Source organism: Armigeres subalbatus, chromosome 1, assembly GCF_024139115.2.
Source record: "Armigeres subalbatus isolate Guangzhou_Male chromosome 1, GZ_Asu_2, whole genome shotgun sequence".
Lineage (NCBI taxonomy): Eukaryota > Metazoa > Arthropoda > Insecta > Diptera > Culicidae > Armigeres > Armigeres subalbatus.
In genome coordinates, this window is record NC_085139.1 from 178,163,157 (window position 1) to 178,183,629 (window position 20,473).

At 41.9% G+C, this 20,473-nt stretch overlaps 1 protein-coding gene across 3 annotated transcripts in view; it reads right to left on the reverse strand.

Annotated features, from left to right (window-relative positions):
- LOC134205563 (uncharacterized) overlaps nucleotides 1-20,473 on the reverse strand; it is a 624,943-nt gene that overhangs the window by 233,314 nt on the left and 371,156 nt on the right. The window contains exon 2 of one of the 3 annotated variants that reach the window (XM_062680896.1): nucleotides 5,383-6,066. The exons of the other annotated variants lie outside the window; for them this stretch is intronic. Coding sequence (XP_062536880.1) covers nucleotides 5,383-5,900 — 518 coding nt within the window. The 5' untranslated portion in view covers nucleotides 5,901-6,066. The remainder of the gene's footprint in view (nucleotides 1-5,382; nucleotides 6,067-20,473) is intronic. 3 annotated transcript variants of the gene reach the window in all.

Consider the following 20,473-nt stretch of genomic DNA (forward strand, 5'->3'; position numbering starts at 1 on the left):
GTGATTTCCCATGGCGCCTCTTGGCCCACGTACCTATCTCCGGTATCAACCTATGTGTCCATCTACCCTTAGTGGAACTGTCCCACGCACGCTGCCATTTGACCATTGAGGCCAACCTGACAGTCCTACGGATGCCTCTCGTGCCGCGCATTTCGAAGCACTCTATGTCTTCACCGATAACTATGTCGATAGGCATCATACCGGTGATGACGCAAAGTGCATCGTGCGACACGGTACGGTACGCGCTCGCAACCCTTAGGCACATGAGCCTACACGTACTTCATAACTCCGTTCTGTAGCAGTTAATACGCAGGGCCGTGCCCTGTTGGCCCCCATACCTCAGTATGGACAGAGCAACGCTAGCCAGAAGCTTGCGCTTGCTGGCATAAACCGCAGAGCTATTGGACATCATCCGGGACAATGCCGCTATAGCTGTGGAGGCACGCTTGCAGGCGTAATTGACGTGGCTACCAAAGGTGAGCTTATCGTCGATCATTACCCCCAAGAGTTTGATGGAGCGTTCAGAGGTGACCGTGCAGTTGCCTGCCCTTATCACCGCTTGTTGCTCCGACTTTCGGTTGTTAACAACAACCACCTCAGTCTTGTGGTGAGCCAGTTCCAACTTCCTGGAACTCATCCACTCCTCCACGATTGCGATCGAGTGGGCTGCAGTCAATTCCACCTCTTCGATCGATTCGCCGTAGACCTCCAGCGTAATATCGTCAGCAAAGCCGACGATTGCCACGCCCACCGGGAACTTCAACCTCAAGACACCGTCGTACATGACGTTCCATAACACCGGACCCAGTATGGAACCTTGCGGAACCCCTGAGGTTATGTCAACGCACTTCCGACCCGCCTCCGTGTCGTATACCAGTACTCGATTCTGGAAGTAGCTTCCGAGAATCTTGTACAGGTACTGGAATTCCAAGACGCCGGAGCGCATCCGCAAAAGCCGCCCAACTGGCACTAATTAAAACATTCCTCACGTCGAGAGTCACTACTGCACAATAGCGAACTCCCTCCTCTTACGCTGGATAGCTATCTCCGCGGATTTGGTAACCGACAAGATAGCGTCTACGGTCGACTTACCCTTCCGGAAGCCAAACTGGTTACTCGATAGACCATCCGCACCCTCCGTGCGTATTAACAACCTGTTGAGGATGATCTTCTCGAGCACCTTCCCTGCCGTGTCAAGCAGGCATATTGGTCTATATGCCGACGGATCCCCGGTGGTTTTCCTGCTTTTGGCAATAGGGACCAAGCTCTGCCTTTTCCATGCTTCAGGAAGACTCCTCGTCCAGGCATCTCTGCATAACAGATCTGAACATCTCGGGAGCCTCGGCAATGGCCGCTCTGATGGCCAGGTTCGGAATACCATCCGGTCCTGGCGCCTTACCTACACTAAGGGACTGTGCAATCCCCTGCAAGTTCCGCCACCGTTACTCTTCCTCGTCGGCCACCCTGGCCCGTGGCAGCTCCACAAAGGGAGGCCAGGGACTCGGGTCGTGACGTGGGAAGAGCTGCGATGATCCTCTCCAGCATCTCTGGAGACCGCTCTGTAGGGGCCATCGCCCCACGTGTCTTGGCCATTACGACCCTATAGGCGTCACCCCATGGATTCGCGTTGGCATTTTGACACAGGCCCTCGAAGCAGGCTTTTTTGCTTGATCTAATCTCAGTCTTCAGAGCGGCTCTAGCAGCCACGAACGCCACCCGTCGTTCAACACGCTCCTCTTCTGTGCGTGCTCGCTGCATCCGCCTCCTTGCCCGTAGGCAGGCGCGGCGCAGGTTCGCAATTGCTTGAGTCCACCAGTAAGCCGGTGGTCTCCCATTCCTAGGGTGGACTTTCCTAGGCATGGTGGCATCGCATGCACGCGAGAGTACTGTTACCAGCTGCTCGCCGCTCAGACCGAGAGTATTGTGCTCGCGGCGGAGCGCTTCCTTAAACACCTCGTCGTCGAAGTATGATGTCTTCCACATACGAGGACTAGGCCTCGCCCCTTCTTCCGTCCGCTGAATGCTGGTCGTATAGTCGATACTGTAGCGAACCGCCAGGTGGTCGCTGTGAGTGTAGCCATCATCTACCCTCCAGTTCGAACTACTCGTTTGGCCAGGGCTCCAGAACGTAACGTCGATAATCGACTGGGCACCGTTCCAGCTGTAGGTACTTTTGGTACCGACATTAGCCAAGTCCACATCCAACATGGCCAGTGATTCCAGCAGGATCTGCCCCCGTTGATTCGTGGATCGGCTTCCCCATTCCACGGCCCAGGGCATTGAAGTTCCCCTGCTATCACCACCGGCCTACGCCCCTTCAAGTTAGCCGTCAAACAATCAAGCATTCGACCGAACTGCTCGATCGACCATCGAGGAGGCGCATAGCAGCTGCAGAAGAAGACCCCGTTGACTTTGGCAATGACGAAGCCCTCGTGTGTCGAAGACTCCAACTCTTGACTGGGTATTTCCCGTTGTCCATATCGCCGCCATTTTAGACCCCTCGGTGACCCAACTACCGTTCCTCGCGGGTACCCGGTAAGGATCTGCTATGATGGCGATATCCGTCCCCATTCAGCAACTGTCTGACACAGCAGTTGCTGGGCTGCATCACAGTGGTTCAGGTTTAGCTGCGTTACCTGCACTGTGATTTTGCAGCACGCTTAAACGCCGGGCACTTCGAACCCCCATGGTGCTTGCTGTTCGCAGCTTTGCTGGAACAGATCAAACAGTTGGGAGGGTTCGTGCAACATTGTGCCTTATGTCCCTCCAATCCGCAGCGTCGACAGAGCTTGATTCTGTCAGGGCCTTTGCAGTCCCATTGCTTGTGCCCCGGTTCCAGGCACTTGAAGCAAACTTCTGGTTGCTCATATATGCCCACAGGGCATACCGACCACCCCACCTTGACGCTCCCTAACTTGACTACCTTGGAGGCGTCCGCTGCAGGTAGCCGAACCAATGCTACCTGTGTCCCTGCCGGACCTTTCCGTAGCCGAACGGCTGCGGTGGACGCCTCCACTTCGCACTGTCGCCGCAGTGCCGTGACGAGCTCTTCGACTTCGGTGATCTCGTCCAGGTCTTTAACCCTTAGATTCACCTCCGTCGTGAGTGGCCTCACCTTGACCGTCTCGCCTAGGACTTCCTCCGCCAACTTCTTGTAGGCGGCGCCCTTTTGCGAGACGCCCCGCTTTAGCTCGAGGATCATCTCGCCCATCCGAGTACGTCTTATTCGACGTACGTCGGCGCCGAGTTCACCGAGCTTGACGTCACTCCTCATCGTTTTCAAGACGTCCGAGTCCTTTGCCCCGTCCGTCTTAATGACTAGGGCATCGCCCTGGATCGATTGGCGCCTACCCTAGACTTCTTGCTACCCTCATTCGCCTGGGCCTTCTTTTCGGCCCTTGACGTCTTCGGTTTCCTCTTGTTCTTGATCAGGGTCCAGGAGGCGTCATCCCCTCTATTCCCTGGTCTGGGACGGCTGGGAGCTCTCAGGCTGCCGTAACCCTTTACCACTGTCTTTCCTGGGTGGACGGACCTTTCCAGGTCCTTCCTCCCCCGGTTTTGGAGGTACCTGGCCGGGGTTCAGCTTCCCAGCCCCACTACCCTTGTTCGGGGTAGTAACCTCCGCGTTTTGGGGCGGCCCCAGGGAGCTCATCCCTGGAGACTGTCTTCCCCGTATTTGTGTCTGCTCCTTTGGAGCAGCCACCCCCGACGTGCCTGCGAATACTTGAGCCTCAGTCTTGGTAGACTTTGGCACCACCGTCTTCGCTGGCACGCCCTCGGTCGATTCGACCTTGCCCAAATCCGCGAATTCTTGGGCCTCAGTCTGGGTAGACCTCGACTCCATGGATTTCACGGGTTCGAACTTGGCCGTCCCGACCGCCGTTTCCAGCTTGGCGTCCAACATCGACTTTCGAAGTTCTGCAAGCTCCTCTTGAGGTCCTTACTGATATTATGCTTCGATGATGGCGTCCAGCTGTTCCGTCGCCACCTCGAAGGCCGAGAGCCCATCGCGTTTGCGGTTCATCGCCTCCACAAGCCATGGGCCGTCAATACCTTCAACCGGCGTTTTTTTAGCCGAGAGGAAGGTTAAGTGACCCACGCTGGCGCTGCGCACTGAGCTGCCGACTATTGCCTCTGGCCTCCTAGGCGGAGACCTGAACAACCCACCTCTTGCGAAGGGGTTGTCGCCTACACTACTACCACTAGTTGAAGAATTGTCTTGGTTTTCCATTTTGATCCCACGAGTTGCTCGGGAAAAGAGGTCCACCACGCCAGAGCCCAGCATGACGCGGTAAGGGACAATTACTGTGGGGGGTGCCCAGGTACCCCACAGGCTCCGTTAAAGGCCTAGCTTATTATTTCACCCCCCTGGCCATGCATCCCCTCGGCACGGGTCGCTTGACGCCTTGGGATTAGGGGTTAGGGACGATGGTCCCGGTCTAACTCGCAGTGGCCATGGGGAGGGGTCGTCAAGCCCTTGGACAAAGTCCCTGCTGCCCCTGTGTGCCTGCCTGCTGTGTATGTGTGGTGTGTGTATGTGTGTGCACAAAAGCTTAGAAAACATTAGACAACTTTTTATATAGTAATCCTTAACCGATTTTCTCGCAACAAGTTTTATTCGACAGAGGGCAAAGCCTTGTTGATCAATATTGAATTATTACGATCGACCGTTGCGTTTTTAGGAATCAAAGTGACTTTTAGTAAAACAAAAATGTGAGCATGTTTGACACCTTGGTTTAACGCCTCACCAATACACCTAATCCTGTCTCCAGGGACTTATTACTTTATCTCCTTTAGCCCAAAAACAAGGTGTAAGCATATGGGTAAGCAACGCTTAAGGGCTAAGCAGAGGTGAAGAAAATGCATAATTTGCAGCCCGATAATTCTGAAGGGGCTACCTACATAGCTGATAGAGTTTTCTCGAATGACTAAAGTGTTACATTCAGCACATATTTTCAAGGTGATGAAAAACTTCAGCAGCACTACACAAATGCCTCCCTCTCCATCTATAATAATAAACGAAAACTGCGTCGTTCTTTTTCTTCAGGAAATTTATATTAATTAGTTGTTGAATGATTTACAAACAGTAAGTGTGTGTGTGTGTGTGTGTGTGTGTGTGTGTGTGTGTGTGTGTGTGTGTGTGTGTGTGTGTGTGTGTGTGTGTGTGTGTGTGTGTGTGTGTGTGTGTGTGTGTGTGTGTGTGTGTGTGTGAATTCCCTTTATGTAACGCAATTTTAATATGTGCAGAAATGTAATGACTCCATAGAATGTAAAAAGCTTATTGGAACATATTCTCCGATGGAAACAAATACCAATAAGTGTAACGAGTGCTATGTGTTGCTTCATCTGCATTCCAATATTTTACAGCATATTTATACATACCTTATAATGCTCATTTCGGTTTTCTGCTCTCCGTTCACGTCGCTCTTCATCACCTCCACCGGGCAGTAGCCGTCAATCTCGTCCGGATCATCATCACCCATCGAAGGTGCATTCTCCGAACTCAATTTCAGTTTTTCCGAACAGCGGCTCCGTATGCTACCCCCGGAAGCGAACGCATCATTACCGATTCCCATCGTTAGCGCGGCTTGTTGCTTCTGTTTCCCATTGTTCAACTTCTCACACTTGCTGTACGTCACACTTGGGCTTCCACCAGCGACCCCGCCTCCATCTCCGATCATCTTCATCGCAACTCCCACGACACTTCCGGATCGCGGTGGACTTCCAATCGAGCAGGGGCTGAAACTCCCACTGCTGCTGGTTCCGATCGGGGTGGATGTTTTGCCTTCGTGGGCGTCGCTACGAAGATATTCAAACTCTTCATACGAATCGGAATCACTGCGGTCCTTCTCCAACATTTCTTCCAGATGTTTGTTCTTCTTCTTGCGACGCGATAGCATACTCAACAGATTATTAATTATGGCAATTTTGCTTATTCTACTCAGCAGCGAAAGTATCTGATCTTCACGAAGGGTTCGGTTTAGTCTATACTTCTTCTTAATTTTGAATCACTGATCACTCATGTATGTGAAAAAACTTGCATCATTCGCACAGCGATCTCAATACCTGACGGCGGATGGAAATAAATGTAACGATTAAGACCCGCGATTCAATTCTCGGCTTCATTGTTGTGAGGCACTCTGAACAGCTGACGAGCGAAGAGTGAGCTCTACCCGGTGTGGAATATTTCGTCTTAATGACATTCAATCGTGTCGAGGATTCATGTCCATTATGGAAGAATTTGCAAGGTGACGTTCCGCTGCCACTTGCGTGAAATTTGTGCTCGACAGAGACAAACATAAAGGACAAGGTGGAACAAATCCGAGCATTAGGAGAAAGTGTTGGATAATTAGGGCTTGTAAGCGTCGAACCAGATTACAATTATTACTTTTATGGAAGGAATGTTTCGTATGATAGAGGAGGCAAAGAAGCTTTAAAACTTACTTCTTAATTTTTTACTTCAATGCTGGCTAGCTATACCTAATAATCCAAACCGACGAGATATGCTTATGACAGTGGGTGGTGTTACGATTCGCTTATTTTGAAAGCTGGGAACTTAAGGCGTGGTTGCATGTTGGGTGGCTTTTCAAAGCCGTGGGTGAGCAGCATGAAGAGATTCATGAAGCGTTGAAAACAGTGCTGACAGATTATGCATGATAGCAAGCAGAAGTGTCAAGATGCATTGTTTTCGTTGCGTTATTGAAATAAATAAGAAGCCGAACGGTGCCGCAAGCAGAACGAAAAAACTTGATATGATAACGTAATTGACGATTACGAGCAATTATGATAAAAACTTTATTACACCAATACTTCTAGCTAAGCAAATTAAGAAAGCTGCATTTAAATCAAAATGTGTTAATCGTTTTATTTCTTGCAGTAATTCGGTTTGTGTGTACGTAGGCATTGTTTCAACTGGATTAGTAAAATATATTGCAGCTGAAGAGTGTGTTGTGGTTGGCAGAAGGCTGAAGAACAAATTCTGTGTATTGATTGTTTTCAGTTCAAAAAGCTGCTTTTGATTACATAACTCTTAATTTTGAAATTAACATAAATTTCAAGCATGTTCTTTAAAAAGTACCTCAATAACAATTAGGCTAAACGAACTGGCCAACTGGTCTCATCGTCAACGTCAACAAGTCCAAATCATAAGATGTCAATCTGCTGCTAAGTACTTCTAAATTTACGATAAGCAAGAAGGCCGAAAGAAGTCAATATCTTGGTACAAGATTTCGTTTTACAAATTGGGCCTGTTGGCCTTAATCCACGATGGCACAAAAAAATCGTTATCAACAGAAATTCGAGCGCGAAATTAAAGATGGGTCAGGCACATATTACGAAAAAGCAGAAACGTAATCTCCAAACAACCAATGGGCTGAAATCTGGCAGACAAGGATAAGAGAATAGCAGATTTATATCATTCTATAATAGGGTAACTGTACCAGTTTTGGCCATGTTCCTAATTTGGCCAGTTTCTCGCATAACTCCAAAAGTAAAGTAATTTTCGAGGGTTTTATTAGCTCTTACAGCAGATATATCCCTTATCTTACTTCGCGGTTGAAATGGATCGACATTTTCTGGAAAATATATATATTTTTTAGGGTTGGCCAAATTAGGCACTAAGGTGGCCAAAACCGGTACACTTCCCCTAGGGGTAATGACGGCTTCTGCAGGTTTTGTTATATTATTGTCAGAAGGATTTTCTATAACTGATTATGCTCAAATGTGGCTTAAACATTCTTTGCATATCAAAGAATATTGTGGTCAAATTTCATAAAATTCTGTCGACAAAAACCCCCTGCCAATAATTGAACAAAACCTGCCAAAGCCGTCTGTTCCCCTACTCAGTTTACTGATTTCCCCAACACAGTCAGGTAAAAACTTGGTTCATGATCAAATATCTTCTACTTTTTCTTATTCTTCGTATTACATTACATTTAGCACCTCGCAGTTTAGTGTTTACTCAGCACTTTTGCAGTTATCAAATACGATGTTTCTAAGCCAAGTTACTATTTTTGTATACGGCTAACACGATGACCCGGGAAAGTCGAGAAAATTTCAAACCCGAAAACTAGACCGGACCAAGAATCGAACCCAGCCACTTTCAGCATGATCTTGCTTTATATGCTACCGCTCGGATAAAGAAGGTCCCAGCAAAAAAAAATGAAAAATATCTACATCAAACTAATTTTGATATAATTTTGTTATGGAAAAATACCGAAACAAATTATCATAATTCAACAAAAAGATACAGGAAGCCGAGCTAACCACTACTCCATTAGGGAACATCCATAAATTACGTCATGCTTGGGGGAGGGAGGGGGTGGTTGCCCGAGGTGTGCCGACTCATACAAAATTTTCAGATGATTCATACAAAAAGTGTGACATAGGGAAGAGAGAAGTTACGTAATTAATGGATCTTCCCTTACTAGCATTTGTCAATAAATATCAACGGCTCATTAAAATTTGATTCTAGGTCGAATAAAATCGAAAAACATTCGAAAATGACTGAAAATTTGAAAAATCGATATATTTTATCATACAACCGCTGTACAGTAATATCCACCTGGTGAATTTTAGGGTGATAAAACAGGGTATGTGACAAAATTGGAAAAAAAATCATTTTTTTTAATTCATTCCACAAATATGAATCATTTTATGCCTTGGAAAGGCCAAATGTGTGAACGGTACCCGTTATTTGTTGTCGAAATTGCCTACAGAATATTTCCCAGGTACTCAGAAGTCGTTCGTAATAAACTACAGGCGATGAAAGTTATTTCATGAAAATCAATGTTATTTTTGGTATTATTTACGAAAATAAAAAGAATGACAAATTTTTTTGGCTTGACAAAATCGGGTCGAAAACGTGACAAAATCGGGACGTGATAAAATCGGGTCGAAAACGTGATAAAATCGGAGGTAGACAAAATCGGGGGTAGACAAAATCGGGGAGTGACTATGGATGTCATGTTGCTATGGATAAAATTTCAGTCAAATCGGTCAACGCTTGGACGGTTTGGATGAAATTGGAAGCTTATATGGAACAAATTATTGAGACATATCGAATACTGCTAATTCGGAGCTACATGGCACCCTTCACGATAAAGGACTATGATACTCACTCAGCTCTTGAAAAACAGAATGTTATGCTGTAAACAACGAGATGATTTGAATAGTGTTTTACAGTAGTGTAAATTTATCAAAAAGTTAATTTCATTGAGTATTTATAAAGTGAATGAATCGTAATTTGTGATACAATATTGAACGTCACCTAATAACGTGTTAAATTGTTTTTCCAAGATGGATACTAAATTCGATTGTCGGCACCCAAATGTGGTCGGTTCTCGGCACCGCTTTTATGATTGAAATATCATCAGTAGGGGAGGTGGTTCAGTTATGGCTTACTCCCACGTATCTTTTGACAGAAAACAGACATCTGTCATTCATTTGCTATCGAAACACGATGTTTTGTGCAGAATACCAAACTAGCTAGACACCTCAACTTTGAACTATGAACAATTTTTTTTTTCTACATGAAAATCAACACGAAAATGTTGTTTGACCTTTTACAAAGTGTCATAAAATGGTGTGATTGAATTGAAAAAGTGAGTTTTAACGCGTATTTACCGTTTTGACTCGAAGTCCGGACACCTAGCACTGCTGAATTTTCAGTTCAATATTTCAAACGGAATTAAGTACTTGACACTGAGTGATAATACACCCTGTCAAGATTAACTTATTAAATATGCTGTAGTGTACTGAAAATTACATTTTGTATGCACGAAATAGCTACTATAATCGAAAACATTGAACATCGCTTGCTTCGAAATCCGGACACAGTATAAGGGATGCTTCAAATACCGGACAATTTTGCTTCGAATTTCCGGACACTTCGAGTTTGGCTATATAGATTCTCAAATGTTTGGGAGGATTCATCACCGTGAGATTCTTATTTGAAATTTTCGTTGGCTTTTTTCGTTCACTACGCACTAGGACCTATCAAGTAGTTCCTGGGTGGACGTTAGGCAAAATAACAGCGATTTCAATCAATATTGTTCACCGATGGCCCTTGCACACTTTAACCTTCTATAAAGAAACAAAATTTCATACTTGTCGCTCACTTGCGATATCTTTCATTTCTGTTCTTCATTACTTTCGATTGCTCCCTTCTACTTTGAGCCTAGTGCGTATGTACTCACCGAAAAAAGCCAACGAAAATTTCAAATAAGATTCTCAAATAACAAATTTAATCCGTTCAAAGACAACTAGGATATAGCATTCATTTTTCTCGATTAATATAAACCCGTAATATGAAGTTTCTATACAGATTTGTATGGAAATCTGGCATCCCCCCGTTGTGTGTACCATCTGAAACTTCTGCTTCGAGATCGACCAGGGCTACCAAAAAACAGCATTTGAAGCCAAGCGGGAGCATTTAACAACAACATTGGGAATCTAATAATTTCATACAATCTCCCCCTCCCCTTTCCCCTTTCAAGGTAAAACGCTTTTTTTACATTTGACCTGGGTGCTGCGGATAGAGCCGCTTTTCTGCTCTCAAGCGAGTAGAGGGATATTTTGAAATCAATCCCATAAGCAAAATTATTTTGCAGTTCCTTGGCTATCAAACATTTCCCGCTCTTCGATTTTCTCTCTCCATGCTGCATGAGGGCGCACAAATGCGCGAGACTCTGCGTGACTTTACGATGGTTTACATACATTCCTGCTCCAATCAGCTGTTGAATCTCGTGAAATTTCGTAACGAGTGCTTTTTAATTGCATTCTTACTAATTTTCCACTCGAAATATAATATAAACATATTTGTTACAAAGAATATAAAACTCAAACTAAATTTGTTTTTATTTTTTCCCGAATAACAACAATACTTCTCAATATAGGATTTGAAACGAACATAACCACAATCATCAATGTTTGGCTCCGGCACAATAGAAAAGTTTGGCTTCAGTTTGACAACCAAATCGATTCTATTCGCACCACCCAGCATTTGACGTGTCTGTGGGCAGCGATGTTAGAAAATCGCTTCTAGCGACCAACGAACATGTACACAGCTTATATGAGATCTATTAGCATCATCGTCAGTAAGCGATGCTTTCACGCTCTCCACCCTTATTCGTGCGGAGCGTTTCGGGTAGTGAGTTACCATGATCTCAAGAGAGCAAAATACACGTAAATCGGTGTCGTCTACACTCACAGCTTGTAACTCACGCCGTTACTCTCAATGTGTACAGTTGTAGACATCAAGTTTATCGGAACATGTACAACTTACGATCAAATGAAATCGAATCACGATCATTGCTGCAATGATCGTGATTCCTTCTTTCAAATCGGACATGTGCTTTCGCTAGGGGCTGCCCGTTCACATGCGGAACGGCATGTTCTTATGTTTTTTACGGTGCAAATCAATGAAAATAAATACTAAGGTATGGAAATCCATATACTGTGTGCGTGCCTTTCGTGTATGGCGAAAAACCTTTCACTACTACTTTCGAACGAGCTCCCATAAGAAGCCGTGCAAATATGTACGTCACCATTTGCTGTTTACCTTTTCTATCATCCACTAATACACTTGCATTTGGTCTTCTTCCTCACCTTCTATCTATTCTCATTGGGTGCAAATAGAAGCAAACACGTAGGCGCGCGTCGAAAATACGCGGGCATAAATACACGCCGGTGGAATTCAGGGTGCGCGTCCGCGTGACTCCTGCGTATAGTCTTTAAGGTCACTCCTGACGGAATCCAAATTTCAAAGTGCTCGCGTTTTCGGGGGCACACCACCCGATACGGAAGCAACGCACAACTGGAATTTTTATTTTTCCACGCATGCTGCGACGCAGCAAAACTAAATCAACAAAAATGACAGTTGTGCGTTGCTTACGTACCGAGTGGTGTGTCCCCGAAAACGCGAGCACTTTGAAACTTGGATTCCGTCAGGAGTGACCTTAATAGCTTAAACTGACATTTAGAAAATTCAAACATCCTTCTATTAGTTGCATTAACTAAATTATTGTTATAAAGTTGTTAAAATAGTAAACCATAGAGAGTCTTTTTCGCGATACTTTTCTTATCCAAATACTTCCCGAATAAGCCTAAATTCAGGTTAAAAATACTGCTTGCTCCGGGAAATCACGGGATTTTTTTTGTTATAAAAAGCAAAACTGAATCATGATAAGGGATCTATTTAATAGCAAAAAATCGTTGCTGAAAACAATTTAAAATGTTCGTGAGTTTTGTGCAATTTTGTTTTCATGACGTATTGCTTAACAATAGTTTGCATTGTGCTTTAAACAAATCACACTTTATGTCACAAATCGCAACACCAGCATACAGCAATGTCAAATAATTCAATTCCAGTTTTCATTCAAAAGTTATTACGAGGCCTTCCCCTTTAAAAATTTGAATTTGTTGAAATTGTTTAATCGATTCAACAAGTCTTATGAGGAATATATTTGTTCAAGGATATTAACATCCATTTTTGGTAGGCATTTTTGGTATATTTTCATAGCCTTTTTTAGAAATAAGTTTCTTCTCTAGGTTTCATATCGCTTTCATAACACACTTCAAGTTTTTACCAATTTCGTTGCCAGGATTGAAGCAGAGGCGACATTTCAATTGATAATGTATCCATCTTTTCTTCAAAATCTAAAAATCGAGATTGCACCACATTTTTCCTGAAATTAGAAAATTGATGTTCCGCCTCTATGTGCAAAAAGATGATTATTTTCAGCACCAGTATTAATTTTATTGAGTTTTTGGACTACGGAACCCAGTAATTTCAACTGCAAAATTGTCATTACAGAGAGTTCGGCATAAACGAAAAAGTCAAATAAATATGAACATAACTGAGTCAGTTAGTAAATGAGGATTTGTTTTTTGGAAACCTATTTTACTGACTGGACAATCAATGTTCATTTGCATAAAATAAAAGTATAAAGTAATAAAGACTTTGACAGTTTTTGATTGATAGAGATTGAATGAGAAAAAAATCTATCACTTATTATCATCATCACTTACGATATGTAGCTTAATATGAAAAATGTTTAGTACGATAACTCAGGAAGCTTTGGCTATACTCCATGAAAAATTCTTTTGAAAATTTGCGAAGGCAGAGGGCATCGATGCATTTCAACTTGTTTTACACAGCTATGCGATCTGTGGCTGAGTAAAACACTAAAAAGGTTCACTTTTGGAAACGCAGGTCCAACCAGCACAATTTACAAAATAATTTATAGCTCAACGGGTAAGACATAAGCAACAAAACAAGAGCGAGAAGCCCTATAACCGCTTTTTTTTCAAAAGGCTGGTCGGCTGGATTTTATTTTTTTCCGGTGGCGCTGTATAAATTTCTACCGACTTTTTGTACCGTTCAGCATTTTATGGATTTAATGATTCATTCATCAAAAATAAATAAAAGTCAAAATAATCACTAGAATTTGTTACCGAGACTCGGGAATTTATTACTGACAAACGTTGTTGGTCTACTAACAAACTGGAATTTCAGTAAAAAAGAAATTTTCCAGTTGAAACTCGGCATACAAAATACCGAACATTGAAATGCTGGTTAAGTGTATATACATTTTTTAAATCAAAATCTTCCACATAATGTACATTTTCACATCTGAGTTTCAAAGCATTATAAATTAAGAGCACGAAGTGCCCATTCCGCTCGAGCTCATTACGCTATAAAACTCTCTTACCCTCTTGATCTTAATAACCCATTTTTAACAATAATAGGTCCAAACCTGCCAAAACCATTATTTTTCCTTCAAAAATTTGTAAAAATATTTGAAAAACACGAGAAAAAAAACACACATGCTAGAACATACCTTTCGGAAAACAATTCTCGGATAATTCGAGTAAAAAAATCAAAAGGGAGGGACAAAAGTTAAAAATAATTTTTGTATCGTCCTAAATAAATCAACGAACTTGTTGCTTCCAGTGAATGAATTAAATTATATAATTTTCACATTGTTATAGAAATTAAGGTCACAGACTTTACGTTCTTAACGTTTTTACTGATTTTGAAGGTTGCTATAAAATGATCCTCTCTTTAAGACAGGGCACAGACTGGTGTGCGCCAAATACCGAGGAATAACCCTTAATTCGAATAACCTTAATTCGGCGTACAAAATTATGTCCAGAATTCTGTTCAACAGATTGAGACCGCTTGAAAAGTCCATCGTCGGCGAATACTAGACAGGGTTTCATTAGAGCCGAACAACGACGGCTTACTGGTAATACTTGCTGGAAACAGAAGTATATAACGGTAGGATATTTTTTTCCAATAACATGCTCGTATATTAATAATGGCATTCGCAAAAGAACAATTTCGGCAACATTTGTGTCCTTTTTGCTTTTTCATGCTGTTAGCTAAATAAATCCCAAATCCCAATTAGCATCGCACCTAGTTCGCACTTAAATTGAAAGCTACTCAGGAAGAATTTTTTGCTTTCAAATTTTAAAGACATTGCATCTTCCCACGTTAATAATTTGAAGATTTTAAAAAGTATCTAACTATCGAAGTTTTCGAAACTACAGGAAATTTCGCTGCAATAAGAAATAAAATGGGAACAAAGTACACATAATGTTAAAAAAATCATTTGTATGAAAAAAATCTTACATGGGGGGAGGGGGGGTCAAAGAACCCAGAAAAAAATGCTAACGTAATATGTGTACGACCCCTAGGTAGAACGGCTAGAGTAACTCATTTCTCAGAGCAAGACTCAATCTTGCAATATTTTGTTATGTGCGAGTGTCCAAGGTAATAACACTCAATCGTAAAAGATGGGAACTCAATGTTGTTCGTAAATGGTACAGATCGCGATCTGTACAGTTTAGAATAAACTTCGAATCGGATCATGCTCGTCCGATTTTCATCGCTGGTCTGTGGGTAATGAATATTTTCTTCAAAACTACCTCTCAAATTCAACGTGGATAAGCTGCAATAGATCATGAGAATCATTAGATGACCAATTCTTTTCTAATCAATAATACCAGAAATAAATATGATAGGAGTAACTGTGCCGATTTCCATCTCACTGAATATATATTCATCTCATCGCGAAACAAAGGCATTAAATTTGTCGATTCTTTTTATCAACCTGCGTGCCCACTGCGGAAAAAATCACAAAAATGAGAAATAAATCAAAAACCTTTTTTTTTTTTTTTGTTTTTTATGGGATGAACATCGTAAAATTAAAATTATGCATTATCTTATCATTGTTAAGATATACTTCGAAATACAGACATAAGTGGTATTTATGTGTCTTTTGAAATCTATTTCAGTTTGCTATTAGAAATCAAGGATTGAAAGGAGCGAAATCGAGTTCAATTGCCTGTGGAGGGAGAAAAAATAGTTAAAGCCAGAGTCGCAGCGTGGACTCCCGGCGCCCTTGGCGAATTCTTTTTTTGCGCCCCTCTCTTACTAAGGAAAAATGTGCAATATTTCACAATCCAATAACATTTTGAATCCCACATTGAAGTTTTATAAATTTTTATTAACGAGATTTTCTTCACTATGTTGGCTCATCTTGTAGAACAGTAAGATTATAAAGTTTAGTGGATTGAAGATGCTTCATATAACAAGCAGTATATTAGGCGGTATGTCCCTGGAAAGTTTTTGAATGTTGTGAGCTTTTACACTAATTTGCAAAATATGGTGAGATATGTTAGGAACTTGATAGAGTCGTGGGCATTTTTGAATCCTCGTATGGAATCTGTTGGAACATCCAGGCTGAAAGATCATTAAAATTGCTGAAAGTTATGTAATAACGGCTGTTTCTTGCTCTTAGTGGAAGGAACTGACGTACTTGCAAGTACATAGCAGAGAAAAGAGATTTGAAAATCGTGACAAATCATATACTAATGTCAAATGGTTGGAACAAGAAAATCCAAATCTAAAGGGGATCAATCGATGATCTTAATCACAATCGGATTCCGGATCAAGAAAGATACAACATAAGAGGGTCTGTCAGTGGTTTGGATATGGAAGTTGGGTCAATAACATCCAACTTTGAAGTGGTCGGAATCGACATCGGAAGCAGGAGGGCCATGTTGTGAAATGAGGCTATGAATGCTTGGCACATGTTGTATGTATTGAGGATAAATTTGGCTAATCTACGAGAATTTTCATAAATGATAACCAAAGTAGTCATTTAATCAAAGCACATTATCACTGCTTATCGTAATGCCGCCAGGTCAAATGCGTCCATGATGATGATTTTTCGGACTAAATGAAGTTTTTCTGAATGAAATGAGCAAATTTGTCTTAAATCTACACCATCCTTACCCTTACCCCAACCCGATATAAATCATTAGCGCAAAAGGTCTTTTACAATTTTGGTCAGCAACTGTAGCAGTAATTGTTCCCGAAAATGGTTACAATCCGATCTACAATTTTCAAATAACTCAGAGGCTCAGAGAAACCGGAAGGACAGCCAAAGTTAAGACCAAATCATTCGTTGTTTATTTGAGATAGAAGAAAGATTAGATTTCTTGAAATATCTCCGCCATAGACCTTTGGACTTCATGGTCTGTTTGTTATTATTTCGCCATGTAACGAATAAAATTGTTCTGATTCCCATACCGTAATTCTTGATTCCAGCGCCCCCTGAGGGCTGGCGTGCTGACTGTCATCTACTTGGTCATGGGCGTAGCCAGGATTTCGAGTAGGGGGGGGGGGGGCAACTTTTTTAGGTCTTTTCTGAATCGTAATTTTATAGTAGTTTTATAAAAACACATGAATATTAGCGCTTGGCACAATTTCCTTCTAAGTTCCAAAAACTTTGAAACCAAATTCTCATTCGACAGTAAAGGCTGGATCACAATAGTGTTTTGCGCTGGGCGTTGAAATAACGTGAGGCATTCATGCCCACAATGCAACATTCGCGTTGTGCGTTTATTTAACAACAATAATGATTAAATAATTGATTTAAAAATGCATGATTTATTGCTCATCAGATATTTTTAAATAAAGTGAGAACATTATTAACGAACTTAGTATTAGAATATAAAATCGGCTATAACAATTATTTTAAAAATCCTGCATTTTTTAATAAGTTTTAGAAAACTAGAACCACACATCTGAATTTCTAAGCAAATCCTCGCTGAAATAATATTTATTATGAAATAGGCAGAAAAACCAATATGTAAGCTTCCTCCAGGAATTCCTTCGACAATTGCTCCAGTCATTCTATCCGGAATTCTATCAGGGATTCTTTAAGAATACCTCCAGCAACTTCTTCGGCAATGTCTTCAGGAATTTCACCATAATTTTCGCCGGGAATTGTGCCGAAAGTTCCACCATTATTTACTCCAAGAAATATTCCACGAACTCATTTATAAGTTCTGCAGTGAATTCTTCAGATAATTCTTTCGCACTGTTTTTCATTAAAATTTCTGAAAAATTGCATCGAGGATTCCTAAGAATATTCCGTGGGTGAGTGAGTTAATTCCGCAGAATTGCCAGTAAACATTCCTGAAAATTTCGCGAAAAATCTTCGAATTTCTTGTGTAAATTCCATGAAATTTTCATCGAAAGTTTCGAAAAATTTCTTGTAAAAATGTCAAAGAATTTCTTCAGGAATTCTACCGAAAATTTATACAGAAATTGTACCGAAAATGAAATCAACAATGGAATTTTCGGAGGAATTCCTAGATTGATTCCCAAAGAAATCCTGAAACAATTCCGGTGGAAACTTCAAGAGTTCCTCCGGGAATTCTTCCAGGAGTTCCACCAGCCATTTCTCCAAAACTGACTTTCACTTGTTTTCCTCCGGGGGTTCCTTCAAAAATTCTCCCAGGAGTTTATTCAGAACTTCCTCGGGAAGTTCTTTCGAGAATTCCTCCGAGAGCACCTCCGGGAATTCCTCAGAGAGGATTCTACCAGTAGCTCTTTCAGGAAATCATTCAGGCTTTCTTCAGAAATTTAGCTGAAAATTCCTACCGAAGTTCTTCTAGGAATTCTTCTAGGAGTTCCTCCTGAAATTCCTCCGGGAGATCTTACAGGCGCTCAGTTCCTCCGGAAATTCCTTCTGGAGATCCACCGGTATTTTCTACGAGAATTCCTCCAGGAGTTTCACCAGCAGTTCCTCCGGGTGTTCCTCTGAGAAGGAACTCCCGGAGAAACTCCCAGAGTAATTTCCGGAGGAACTCCCGGAGGAATTTCTGGAGGAATTCCCGGAGAATTTATCAGAGGAATTCTTGGAGAACTGCCAGTGGAACTTCTGGAGGAATTTCTTGAAAAACTACAGTAAGAATTTCCGAAGGAAATCCTGGAGAAACTCTCGTAAGAAATCCTGGAAAAACTCCCAAATGAACTTCCGTAAGAATTTTTAAAGGACCTTCCGGAGGAACTCCCAGAGAAATTCTCAGAGGAATTTCTGGAGGAATTTGTAGATAAATTCCTAAAGAAAGCCTGAATGAATTCACGGAGGAACTACTGGTGGAACTGGTGGTGAAATATCTGGAGTTGAATTTCTAGAGAAACTTCCGAAATCCCATTTCCCTTGAAATTCCTGCCAAGTATCCTCCAGGAATTCCCTGTGAAGTTCCTGGAGGGATTCCCTGAGAAACTATTGGTAAAACTCCTGGAGGAGCTCCCGGAGGAACTCCCACAAGCATTTCCGAAGGAATTCCCACAAGGAAATCCTGAAATAATTCTTGGAGAAGTTCCTGGAGGAATTTCCGGAAAAATACCAAGAGGAATGAATGCAGAAATTCCCAGATGAAACCCTGAAAGTTTTCCTTGATGAATTGCTGAAGAAATTATTGGATGAATTTCCGGGGGTTTATTCTGAAAAAAATTCAGGAAAAAATCTTGGAGTATATCCAGGAGGAACTCTCAAATTAATTTCCGAATGAAATTCTGGAGTAAATTCTGGAAAGAATTGTAAGACAATTCCACGTTAAATTCCCGGAGAAATTCCTGAAGGAATTCCTGGAGAAGTATCTGAAGGAATTTACGGAAAAAATACCTGGAAGAATTTCTGGGAATTCCGACGAATTCCTGGAGAAATTCCCAAAGAATTTTCTAGTGGAATGCTTGAAAGATATTCTGAAGTAATTGCGAAAAAAATCCAGGAAGTTATCCCGGAGGAATTAAAGAAAGAGTTTCTGGGGGAATACCCGGAGAAGCTCCTAAAAGATATACAAGATTCTTATAGATATACAAGTGAAATCGGAGGATTTCCGTCATATATTTCTAAAGAAACTCCTGGTGGAATTTTGGGAGAAAATTCCGTATGTATTCTTGAAGGAACTCTCGAGTGCATTCCTGAAGGAAATGCCGGAGATTTTTCTGGAAGAATAGCCGAAGAAATGTCTAAAAGTAAAACTTGGGGAGAAGAATAGAAATCTACAAGGAATTTCCTCATGAAATCTCTAAAAAAAAATTTAGGAGTTTCTTGTTAAGGAGGAATTACAATTACAAGAGAAATAATTTCAGAGGAACTTTTGGATAACTTTCCGTAGAGAATTAAGAAGTTCCCAGAGAAGCTTCTAGAAGGATTTCAAGGAGAATTCTTGAGCCCGAAATGTTTCGAGTTGTTTTGAATTTTCATATATTATGGATCCTGGATACCCTAATAAGTTTTTGGGATTTTTTTTTAAGTTTCAATTCATAACAGGTTCTTTAAAATTTTCAATGGTCATATTTATGGTGAAATTATCGATTGCAACCGAATTGTATTGTACCGAAACACTGATGATGCAATAATTTTCAATAATTTCTTATTCATATGGGACTGATATGGGATCATAGGTAGTGAACGCGAAGGAGCACGGAGTGGAGTACCCTAAGGGAGCTCTAGCGATCAGAGAGAAGCACAACTACCTCGAAAGTTTCGACAAAGAAACGAAATCAACTAAGGTAACGCTCGCTAAAAAAGGTTAACACACGTGGAGGATTCGTGATCCGAAACGTATAATTAATCTTGTCTCTAAGAGCGAGACTTTCGGCCCTTGGTCGGCTCATCACGTAGATATGAAACTGTCAAAACAAATTCCATACCCAACCGAGTTTAAGACACTTATGGCTGCCGAAAGGAGGCGTTCTCGCTCGCCTTTTCTGCGCTGATCTTCAACTGGAGGGGATTGAAACATTTTGCGCTGCGTGATGTGCCTCATCGACTTTCACGATCCAGGAAAGAACGAACATCTGAGATACTTGGCGTAACTACACGATGTGGTCTCATTATCGTATGAGAATAAATAAGCACAATCCTGCTCCAGCGGAATGGTAGTTCGGAGCATTTTGTTCCGGCAAGAATATCTACATACAAGGCAACATGGAGATCACCCTGCCAAGAAACGGAAAACTAAATCGACTACGTTCCAATCAACGATAGGTTTTTCTCCGACGTCAATAACGTCAAAACATTCCGCAGTGAGAATATAGAATCCGATACAAGAAGGTGTGCAGCGTACAATTTGGGTCGATTTGTAGAACCTCCGTAGGTTG